The 12,232-nt window shown below is 37.6% G+C and overlaps 1 protein-coding gene across 1 annotated transcript in view; it reads left to right on the top strand.

Annotated features, from left to right (window-relative positions):
- The window catches only part of LOC101849834 (zwei Ig domain protein zig-8), a gene marked incomplete in the record, with an annotated part of 25,999 nt that overhangs the window by 12,856 nt on the left and 911 nt on the right, over window positions 1-12,232 (top strand). Inside the window, 4 exon segments of the mRNA XM_013080819.2 lie at window positions 2,679-2,785; window positions 4,449-4,632; window positions 5,941-5,964; window positions 7,001-12,232. The exon segment at window positions 7,001-12,232 is cut by the window's right edge and continues 911 nt beyond it. Coding sequence (XP_012936273.1) covers window positions 2,679-2,785; window positions 4,449-4,632; window positions 5,941-5,964; window positions 7,001-7,101 — 416 coding nt within the window.

Here is a 12,232-nt window from a genome sequence, read left to right as displayed (position 1 = left end):
TAATAATAATAATGACAAAATAATAACAATAAAAATAATAGCGGTGACGGTGGTTAATATCTAATCATTATCATAAGAAGAAAAATAAAGATGTGATGATGATAGGAATAATAATGATGATATGATAAAAATGATTACATTACTATGTTATAAGATTGTACTTCTGTATATATGTTTGTTTGCCATTGTAATGTAAATGTCTCCATGGGATCAATAAAATGTAATTTAGTTGTTTATTTATTTATGTATTTCCTGATGTATCTGTAATGAAATCAATGTTTGCAGTGTAGTTAAAGACCACAGTCGCCAGTTAGATCATGATAGCAGGTCACATACAAAGCTAAGTCGTTGCCTTTCAACTCAGCAACGAATCGATCATTTTTACAAAGGGAATAGGGCTTGTTAAAAGGGGGTGGGTTGTTTTTGCTACCTTTTGAAAAAAAAATTGTACCTTTTTGTTCGTGCTTTTGTGTATTTTCAGGGAGGATTGGGTATTTGTTGGTGGGTTGATTTTTTTAAAATTTACCTTTGCTTTGTCTTGGGGGGGTTCTTGTTTTTTCAGGGGGATGGAGTGGTTCCCTGTTAGTTTGCAGTTTTCTTTCTGGGTGATGGGATGTTACTGTAGGGTGGAAGGGGTGAGGCATGGAGTAGAGGAGAGGCGGGAGTTTACGAAAAGCGAGCACCGAACATCCGTGTCTACTTTTATACTTGAAAAGACAAATGCATCTGTTATTCCTGACTCTTTGCTCTCTTTAAAATGCCAGATACGATCTGACACAATTAGTCCATCGCTGAAAGTTGACATGATATGCCTTGCAGAAGTCTGAAGTTCGAATCCGAGTATGGTCAAATCACGGTTTTTTTCCCACCTCGTCCTTCCTGAAGTGTATCCTTTTCACCCGGCGTCCTCTGGGGAGATCAAGAGCCCCGCCTTCTGAATGATGTACATTATGTTGGAAAATCGATAAAGTAAAGCAAATACAACGGGCAGAATAAAAAGAATGAAACGGAAAGTGTAAGGACGGAAACAGATTGAAGGATTGCACTGAGGTCACACCCCGCCAATTGATACTTTCCATTCCCTGTTACAGTCGAAATCAACATCAGCGAGGTTCCCATCTGTTGTTCTTTTTGCCTCGAAAACCAGATCGAATGCGATCGAATGTACCGTGCGACATTTGAATGTTCTTTCAGATTGAACTGTGTTTTTTTATGTTTGGCCTTTCTTTGTGCTGCAAAGCAAGCATGATTTTCAATTTTTTGCGAAGAAAAGAATGAAGAATATTCCCCTCGGTGTATGCTTTCTCTAATGTGTGACGGACTGAGGTAACACTGAGTGCTCGTTCTTCGTATTGTGAGTTCATGTTACATCCGAAGGGAAAAGCTCCCCAAAGGAGCCGAATTAGTTCTGTCATTTGAGATTACTTCTCCAGATAATTTTTTCACACATTATTATAATCAGACTTTTTCTGTTACGACGGAACCCCTTCACTCCCGGCCAGCACCGCCCTTTTCGCTTTTTTCCTGCAACCCCCCCCCCCTCTCTCTCTCTCTCTCTCTCTCTATCTCTCTCTTTCGCTCTCTCTCTCTTTCTATCTCTATCTGTCTACTATCTATCTATCTATCTATCTATCTATCTATCTATCTATCTATCTATCCATCTATCTATCTATCTATCTATCTATCTATCTATCTATCTATCTATCTATCTAGCTATCAATCGACTTATCAATCGATCTTTCTCTGTATGTGTGTATGAGAGAGAGAGAGAGAGAGAGAGAGAGAGAGAGAGAGAGAGAGAGAGAGAGAGAGAGAGAGAGAGAGAGAGAGAGAGAGAGAGAAAGAGAGATTTTCGTATAAAATATTTTCACCCAATTGTCTCTTGGGTTATTGGAATGATAATCGAACATTTTTATCAGCTATATTTTTTTCTCTGTTGTTTTGCTTGATTTCATTAGCACCAGTCTGAATGCAGCTGATTTTCTTTCTCTCCCATCTGAAATGTGTTTGTATTTTGGATGAAACAACTAACGTCCATGATAACCACACGCTTCTTTATCTCTTGATTATACATTTTTCTAATATGACCTCTTACAAAGGGAGCACAAAGCGAGTTTGAGGCAAACAAAAATGCCATAAGGCATCCTAAGGGATACAACCACGCTATTGATGGAACAATAGGCCTTCACACTTGCGTTGTCTTTAATGTACAGAATACTTGATATCTAATTTACTGCACGGTCTCTGCTTTCTTTCATTCTTTCTCCTTCAATGTTAGAAATAGACCAAATGCTACGCGCTGGAAATGGCACATTATGTGAGTGTTTTAAGATCATCAATTTATACGAAAATAAAAGTAAAACAAGTGCCACAGCATTCAAGTTTCATAACGAAGTTTCTCTCTAAAAATTATTTGTTTATTTATTTATTTATTTATTTATTTATACTTAAATAAATAAATAAACAGATACATGAATGAATGAATGAATGAACGAATGAACAAATGAACAAATGAACGAATGAATGAATGAATGAATGAATGAATGAATGAATGAATGAATGAATGAATGAATAAACAAATGAATGAATGAACGAACAAATAAATGAGTAATGGGCTGCAAATGGTTGTCAAAGGTAAAATATAATAAATGTTGATTCTTGTTTCTCTTCTTCTCCAGCGGTGTCACTAACGGGGGAGCAGTACGTGGAGCGTGGGGAACAAATCAAGCTGACGTGTAATGCCACAGGAGGCAAACAGATCGCCGATCAGATAGATTGGTTCAAGGTACACAATGATATTATATTATTATTATGCTAAATGTACACAGGTCGTTAAAAAAACTGTGCGACTCTCAATGTGCCCGATTTTGATGCTTTTTTTTCCCTCTCCTTTTTTTTCTTTTTTTTTCTTTTTTTTTTGGGGAGGGAGGGGGTGGGAGCTAGAAATGCGCAGGTCTGATGGTGTGCGGCTTTGATACGTTTTTTTATCCGAAAGTTCGCGGCGCTGATAACTTCCCTTCGGCGAGAAGGCATAGAGCCGCGCATTTCGAAAAAAAAAATAAGTACCATAGCCACGCACTATCAGAGCCGCACACTTTTTAACGATACCGATGCAATTTGGTTGCCGAATCCATCCAATGGTCGGGAAAACACCAGACCCGAGCACTTTCGCAGAAAAAAAAGAAGTATCAATCTCGCGCACTATCAGAGCCGCGCACTTTTTTAACCATATTAGATACTGTTTATTGTCAATGCCATTCAACAGAGTTATTCTCCTAGACAAAATTCACTCCATACTATTTTCATAAAATTTAGTTTCTCTAAAACTGTTTGCAGGTGAGTCACTTGACATTGCGGTTAACGTGTGTTCGTATTTTTCAAAAATTATTTGTATAAGAAACCGACAGTTTTAAGTCTTGCATAGCAAAGACTCAAGGATTTTTTTTCTTTCAAAGAGCTGTAACCGTACAGCGAGTGTACCGAAAATGTCTATTACTCAGGTAAATGGCCAGTTGTAACACGACCACACACCTAAAACCTAAATGTAGCAATATTTCAATTTGATATAATCTGGTGGTCATTAGTTCAGTGAAACGCAGAGGGGGAATTGAATCGTTTGATGATATTGGTATTGATATTCGGCAATCAAATTGTAGTGATATCGTTAAAACGTGCGCCGCCCTGATAGTGTGCGACTTTAAAACTATATTACTTTTTTTCGAAAGGGCATTGCTGTGATATTTTATCATCTGACCTTATTTTAAAGCAGTATGGCTATTTCCGTTGATATAGCACCAAATTAACTTCTTTTTTTTTTCAAAAGGGCCCAGCTAAGAAAATGGTGAGTTACGCGAACGTTAAAATTCTAGAAGAACACATTCAATTTCGCACCGTCGAGGTGTGAACGGGGCTCACCTGGACAATGTTATCATATGAAATAATAGAGGTTATGGCTCAGGGAAAAAAGGGCTTGCTTGCAGAGAAAACTATGAAAAACTTTGGCAGCAGTATAGCCTAATGGTAATTTATTAACTGAGTTGGGTCTTGTGGTGCAAATAATTGGAAGAAAGGTTAGAAATATTTTTCTTCTCTGCTTTTGTTCTAAACCACCCCCCCCCCCCCCCCCACCCACCTAATCCTATCCCTCAACTGCCATCCTACAAAGAAATCGCTGAGTTATGTCTAAGAAATGTCTTTAATGTCAGGAAAAAGTTCGTGAAACTTTTGTTTTAGTCTTTAAAGAGATGAGTGATATTTTCACTATTTGTACTTGATACCATGTTATATTTTCTCGTTATATAATTAAAGGAATAACGAGTGTCATCTCAACAAAGATGCAATGTTAATGTTAAAAAAGAGGAAACAGGAAAGGTCAAATTACATAATCGAAAACCTTTTATTCTAAAATGCGCATGCTCGCCATAATTATTATGTCTATCGATAAACAGGACGGTAACATCATAGCGGGTCCTCAATACAAAGACTACATCATCTTCACATACCGCTTGCACGAGCACGGAGCCCTGGTGAGCACGTTACAAGTGGACAGGGCCACGACAGAGCATGCTGGAACCTACGTCTGTAGGTCGTCCTACAACAAACTCAAGGACATTGCTGTCCAGGTGCTCGTAGGTGAGTAGCTACACCGTGTTCTTGTGCTGATTTTGTTGTTTTCCGTTTCTCGTTTTGAGGAGTTCTTTTGAGAGTTGTTTGTTTGAGTTTACATTTTTTCGCGAGAATGGTATCCTTTAACGGGAACAAGGGGGGCCGAGGGAGTTGGGGGATTATGTCGTGGTAGGGTCCGTAGGTTCTGAGTGTTCTTGTTTGTGTTTGGTTGTTTTGTTCGTTTTTTTTTTTCATTTGTTTCGGCTGTTTCTGATTTATTAGCTTTTTGTTTTCCTCTATTTTATTTTATTTCAAGGGCCATTTTGTTGTCCCCTTTTTGGCTTTTGACTTTCGCTTTTTAGCTCTAAGGGAATTGGCATCTTACGTTACTGTAGAAATTGTGGGTTGGTTTAGAAAATGTGGATAAGTTATCATTAACATGTTTCTCCGAAAAAAACTCTTCGTCCGAACAAATAAAGCATGAGAAATAGGAGAGAGGTAGGGGCAAGGCGAGACAAAGAAAGAGAGAAAGAGAGAGAGAGAGAGAGAGAGAGAGAGAGAGTGTGTGTGTGTGTGTGTGTGTGTGTGTGTGTGTGTGTGTGTGTGCGTGTGTATGTGATTGTATGTGTGAGTGAGAGAGAGAGACAGAGACACAGACAGACAGACAGACAAACAGACAGACAGACAGACAGACAAACAGACAGACAGACAGAGGAGGAGGACGAGAGAGAGAGAGAGAAAGAGAGGCAGAGACGGAGACAGAGGCAGAGAGAGAGAGAGAGAGAGAGACAGAGAGATGGCAGGAGAGATAAGAACAATTGAGAAATAGAGAAAGGTAAAGACATAAAGAATGTGATAGAGGATGTGCACATAGTAAACAAAAATCAGAGAAAAGAAAAAGAGCATTTCCATATAAAAAAACAAGCGACAACATTAAAAGTAAATAAGAAAAGAATCCAAAGTGGACTGATGATGTAAAAGTTAAAGGACAATTATCGTTTTGAATTTCAAAAGTAAAGCCACTGAATATTCGGATACAAATTTATTTTGAACATGAACTGGCTGTTGTTGTGTTTTATTGAACTCTTTATTGCCCGTCGCTGCACTCGTTGCCCTGTTGGTTAATGAACTTTATAAGTGTAAAAATGTCAGGTATTAAATTCAAATTGAATGATGTAATTATTTTCCGTCATAATCCCTCCAACATCCACATGTAGTTGTTCCTCTCCTCCATGCTTCTTAACAGAGATAGAAGTCCGGCCTATTTATCATTGTAAACTGTACCTGGCTGCAGTTTCATAATCTAACGTTCTTTTCTTTCTTTCTTATCCACAGCTGAAAGAGACAACGTTAAACGGGGTAAGCTGATCATATTCACATTATGTCCGCTTCAAATAGACTCTTGGAAAGCGTTCCTTCCTTTTCTGTTACTTTCAAAGCTAGGCTTATAACTTTATGAACTTAAAGCAACATGATTCGTTTCAAAAGTCCTTGTGTTAATGTAATTGTATTTTTGACAACGATGTGACAGATTTTAATTGCGGTGAGGGGAATTGGAATTGTCTTGATTTAGAAAGATTGTAAAACGTGTGTGTTTACATTTCACATGGGATTTTTGAATGACTAAGGGAACCCATCCTAATACTAAAAAAAACTTGCCCTTCATATTGTGGCCCTAGTAATTTCACTTAAACATTGTAGCATACGTCAAAAGAAAAATGCTTCACAGAAATTTTGTTTTGATCTTTAGTGCGTCAAGAACTCAGAAATGAAACCCTATCGAACTCCATGAAAACGTATGACTGTTTAAGTAACCGTTTCATTTCACCTGGGTAAAAATGCGTTTATTGTTTTCCGCTCAGTTCTCGTCAGTGACTAGCCCTGAATGATAAACACGCCCGCCACTTGAAACAACTCGTTTAATACAGCTTGAACTTTCCAACTCTGTATAGTATACGATAGAAATTTCGGTCAGTATAATAGTCTATAGTGGCAGTCATAAGAAAACCACTCACAGTGGGAGCCACCAATGTGACCCCTTTTCTGGGACTGTGGTTGTTTTTTTGTTTTTTTAGCGTTCTTTAAAGTAAGCCACCCAGTCAAATCCCATGTTGGCTTTAATTCGTAAATCTTACCCGTAAACGATTCATTTATGGGCTGTCCTTATTATTGTTCAGCCAAAGACTGTTGATCGAAACGTTCCCTGAATGCGTGCAGTTATAACGAGATAATAGGTTGGGTTTTTGTTTGTTTGTTTGTTGTTTTTTGGGGTGGTGGTGTTAACTTGAACACATAATGTAAGTAACGCTGTCTTTTTGTGCATCCAACCTTATTGTTTTAGGGAATATTGAATTGGAAACAAGAGCGAATAGATTCTTTTCTCTGCTCGTTCCAGGAACGGTGTCATCAAACAACTCTTCGCCATGCCCAGTTCAGAGGTCAACTATTTGCATCCTCTTCTGTCTGGTGGTCACTCAGTTAACACTGCATGACTGACCAACAGACCACTTCAGCCCCATCGTCCTCCGACAGACTCATCATTCATCAGGTCATCACAAAAACATTGACCATCGCATTGACCTTACTCTCAAACCACGAAGCACCTTGTTAATGTTGTACAATATTATTATATACGTTTACTCCCAGTTTTCAGTTTATCTGTTTTTTTGCCTTTCTTGATTCTAATGACTTTTTTGTGTATAATGAACACAGATCGTGCAGCAGTTTCAAGCACTGTGCCCTCATTCCCTTTTAAAGCATAATTATTGGTATGATAACATGTTGTAACAATTACCTTATCCTTATTGTATTTCTGTCGTGTCAAAGATTCTACTCCGAGCCTAGTAATGCTCGCAAGATATGAACCAGCATAGACGAGTTACCTTTGTCATATTGAAAAAAGTTTAGGATATTATTGTCCACTGTACCTCTGATTTACATGTGTGTGAATGGTTAATCTTTCTCGCACAGTACATTATGTTAAGTCTGCTGTAGGTGTCCGCTAGTTTGGGTGTTCATTTTGTTTTTGTGATGTTGTGTTTCTGTGTTTACCTTGGCTGTGTATTCAGTAATACTATTTTTAAAAGGTTTCAAGGTCGACATTAAAACCCTAGCTGAGATGTATCCTACCTGATCCAATAATTATTTAGTTAGTTTTTATATATCTGAAAGATGGGTCATTTACTTTTGAGAGGTGGGGGTTTTCTTCAGTCATATTTCCTTATTATAACCCATAATTTATAACGCTTCAAGGACGTAGTAGACGCATGTGGAAAGTGGGACGAGTTGACTCCTATTTGTTGCTACTTCAACTAATTGCTATAAAATGGAACGTAAGATTGAACCCCGCGTTAAGTTCAAAATATATTTACTAGGACTTTCCTATTGATAAAATAAATGGGAGAATTGATCTCTTTAGTGTAACAGCTAAGCGCATCGCATTTGCACATAGCAGACCCGAGATTGACTCCCGTGTAGGGACGATATTTGATCGTGAACCTCGGTATTTCTGGTGGAAAGTTAAACCCCTCTCAGCCCGGGTTGGCCCCTAAACTGCGTTGATGCGGGCATTAAAAGAGTGACAGAATAAAATTGACTCACATGCAAACATGTACATGGATAGTGATTATTACATAATTGTCAAAAGAAAGGTTATTAGTGCAGAATGTCCAAATTGAACTTGAATTCGTAACTTTGTTCTTCTTTATCAATTTGGACATTCTGTCACTTGCTATCAGCAGTCAAAACAACAACAAACAAGAAACATGATGGGTTCCTCGTCTAAATGTGCACGGCTTCCTTTGTTCTGTATGTTTCAGATTTTGTGTAAAAACAGATCTGATATAAAGCGTCAAACACCAGAACCCCCACCTCAAACAAAAATGCACGCCTTATTTCTGGCTGAGGACATCCGACTAAAAGGCAAGTTAGAGTAAGCTATTGCAGCTGGCAGTCATTTCAAAGATGAAACATACAGAGGTTGTTTTCTTTGACCCAAGAACAATTTTGACGACGAGAAATCTGTAATGCTTACAGGGTCGTTGAATCATTTTTCAGGATCTCAAAATGCAATAGCTCATATTTAGTTTTCACAAGCACTGTTAGAAGCGTCCAACCCTCATGCAACTTTTCCAAGTCAAATATGGGGCAATAACCTTTATGAAGATCTGTGTGCAATAATTAATAACGAGACTTTAACATTGAGAAGCGTCGTGGTTTATTCAGTCTGGCATTCAAGCTTGGCAAAGAGGTATACATTGTGCCCTCTCAAGAACGCTTCTCAAAGTCAGCACTTCGTACTACGAGCAGAAATGTTTGTATTTGACAATGTAAAAAAGGTGCAGGGTATGGGTGCTGTTGGGTGGAAGAACCGAAAAAAAAATGTTCTCCTTAATAAAAACGACAGGTTCACTCTGTACATGTTTGCTTTCTACGTAATGGCGACGAAACTTGAAGTCCCCCGACCATGCCATCAAACGTATGGCATTGTTTCAGTTGTTTCATTTGTTGTATTCGTTGTAGTTCGCGGTAGTGTCATTTATTGTTGTTATTGTTCGTTGTATATAAATATGACGTCACACTTTTTATGTACTGATCCTCTTCTCGTCACTAAGCAGCCAAGTTGTTGAAAATATGGAATGATTTTAAGTATAGTCTAACCTCACATCGACTTGCAGCACTGTCGCAGGTCTTTTTTAAAACTCTGTAAGTGTTTACTATTAATATTATAATTACTATTATTGGTACATGATTATGCATCTGTGAGATTAAATGAAAGAATCTGTTTTGGGTACGTGTGCATACGTTTTCGTGGTTTGTGCCAGCTTGTGCTTGTGTGAAAGTACATTAATTTCAAACGGAGGTATGGAACCTATCTGTTATATTTCTACTTCAATTTGCTTTAACAAAAGTTTGAAAAAATGACACACAGAATGAAAGACTACGTCTTAGAAAAAAGTGAGACATTTTATCTCTTTTGATAGAATGATTACGTGTGTTTTCCTGAAAGTTAGCGTGAACAAGTCAGACTGTGTATTTATGTGTATATGATTATGTATGTTTACCTAGGTATGTATTGGATAAGTGCATTTGTATATACGGGTGTGTTTCTGTATATGTGTGTGAGTGTGTGTAGGTGTGTATGTGTGTGATTGTGTGTGTGTGTGTGTGTGTGTGAATGTGTGTGTGTGTTGTTGTTTTTCTCTTTATGTGTTTGCGCCTGGTATATCGGTCTATACGGGAGATGTGCATGTAATGAACATTATGTATGTATTCATATTATGATTAGGGTTTAAGATTATTGCCTTTTTGTGTTTTTGGCTTGCACCTGCTATTTACCTTGGTTTTACTCAATTCTGAAATTTGGAAAAGTCTCAAATAAAATCATATTGCGCCGAACAGGGCCATTTCTTGCTGCATGGACATCTTTAAGTTAAAATCAGATAATACTTTACGTTTAGACTCTATTTTTGTTTGTGGCTTAGAGTCATTTTATGGTCAATAGAAATATTTGCTTCCTACTAACACTGCAATACGTTTTTCACTTATATATAGTATGACTTGTAGCAGTAAATACAATAACTGCAATATTTATAATTTTGCACACTCTTAGTTTAACAACTAATGGTTTGTTCATGTCGTTTATTTCATTGTCAAAGGTGTTTCTGAAAAGTAAGATACAACAAAGACTTGGTACGACCAAAACGTATCATTATAATCCAAAATAACAGAGTGGGGAAATGACTCTACTGTACCAGTCTCGCTCTATACTGCTACCACGGAGACGAAAGGAATAATATTGTTCTCGAAGGGCACGAGTTCAGAAACTCTGGTATGAATAGGCTGTCAAGGGAACATCTCCACTCTCGCTGACCCCGGAACGATAGTGTCATCAGTTTGGAACCGTTTCCCGGATGTATACAGATATGTCGTTGACGAGACTATAGTAAATATTAAGATGAAAGATTTTCAACAGAGCTATTGAATTAAAGTGTTAAAACGTTATATCGAGTATACTGGCTAAAGTCTTTGGTCTGTTCTGGCTTCGAATGTGGCTTGGAAATCTATGATTCTGTTGCTTAGGTGTCTCAGATCTTTCCAGCAAACAGTTCCCTCTCATAAAATGCCAGTTTAGCACCTATTTATCACGTTTGCACTCCCTGTTCTAATGAAGGGGGTATTTTAATCCTTTCAATGTTTTCTCCAGCTTCTTCATGACTCTGGTTGATTCATAAAAGGCCCGTCTTGAAGAATCATTGTACTCGGCTCTTCAAGGAACCTCAGTACTCTTGTGTCCGCTGATTGCTAATTAAAATACAACAAAAAAGTCATTGTTCCGTTTAAGTGGGAGGGGGGGGGGTTCGTCGGTGGTGTACAGAGCTCGCATTGTGATTTGACCTCCATGCCGCTCTCTGCTCTTTAAACGCAGCCGTCCTTGTGAGCTATTCACATAATGCATTCGCTCAGTATTGAGACAGATGCCACAGAAACAAGATGTACTGCATGTGCCCTTCTAATTTTCGCCGACAGATTTGACAATAGTTTGCACTTTCATCGTTGTTTGCCCTTTTGTACCTTACTTTTCGGATACCCCCTGAACGTGCGCGTAATTTCGGTAATTGCGACATCCCGACCCAAGGTCCAGGATTCCAAATAGTAATTTTGCTTGTCACTCGTTATTGCCTGTTTAGGAACTGGGTGTATTTGTTTTTTTCTTGTCACGCAATGTGGAGTTGTCTCTTATCCAGTTGTAAAAACGACTTTTTATAATTTTTTACCCTAACAATGTTAAAATTATATCTTGCTGTCAACAAGAATCCGTATTTAACTATACCGTCTTATAAGTACTGCAATTAAATGATTATGATCTTTTCAGGAAAAAAATGGGGTTATGCATTAAACACGAATAGCGTTTTTGTTTTGTTTTGTTTCTTTTTTGTGGTGTATTTTTAAGTCGGAGCTCGATGACAAAAAGAGTAAAACTTTTGAGATACTGTTTGCTGTCCAGTCACAGCTCTGCCAGAAAAGTTTAAACGAAAATTAAACTCGTCATCTCCTGCTTGTAAAACCTATATAGTTCTAGCTGCAGTATTTGTAGCTATTTTTGTTGTTTTTTTATTTGTCGCTTGATTTTCCAAAACTTTTTTTTTAAGGCGTACTACCTCGACTTTTTAAAAACACATCAATGTTTTATTGGTTCCTGATATTACGTGACTAGCGATGTTCTTTTTTTACAGCATTGCTAAACGATGCGTTTATGAAATGTGCATAAGCGATACTTGTTTCTCGATGTGTATTCCCATTTGTAAATAGTATAATTTGTATTACACTTGTTTTCTTTGAATTTTTATCTTCACTTGACGCATGGGTTAGGTGTTTTCGCAAATTGTTTCTGACTTTTGAATGTCACTTGCTTGAGCAAGTTTTTAAGTAAGGCCCAAGTGTACATGTTAGTTGTCAAGACAAAAAATATGATAACTGATCTATTTGTTTTTGTCTACAAACTTTATTTATTCTTATAAGCATTCAAAAATGGCCCTACCAAACATGAAACAGCTTTTTATTTAATGTGTGTTTGAAGTAAATATCTAAAACCTTTCTAATTTTCAAAAAATTACAGTTTCGTATG

This window comes from Aplysia californica, unplaced genomic scaffold (assembly GCF_000002075.1).
Source record: "Aplysia californica isolate F4 #8 unplaced genomic scaffold, AplCal3.0 scaffold00101, whole genome shotgun sequence".
In the NCBI taxonomy this organism is placed as follows: Eukaryota; Metazoa; Mollusca; class Gastropoda; order Aplysiida; family Aplysiidae; genus Aplysia; species Aplysia californica.
The sequence above is the reverse complement of the archived record's forward strand: the minus strand, read 5'-3'. Positions and strand labels throughout refer to the sequence as shown.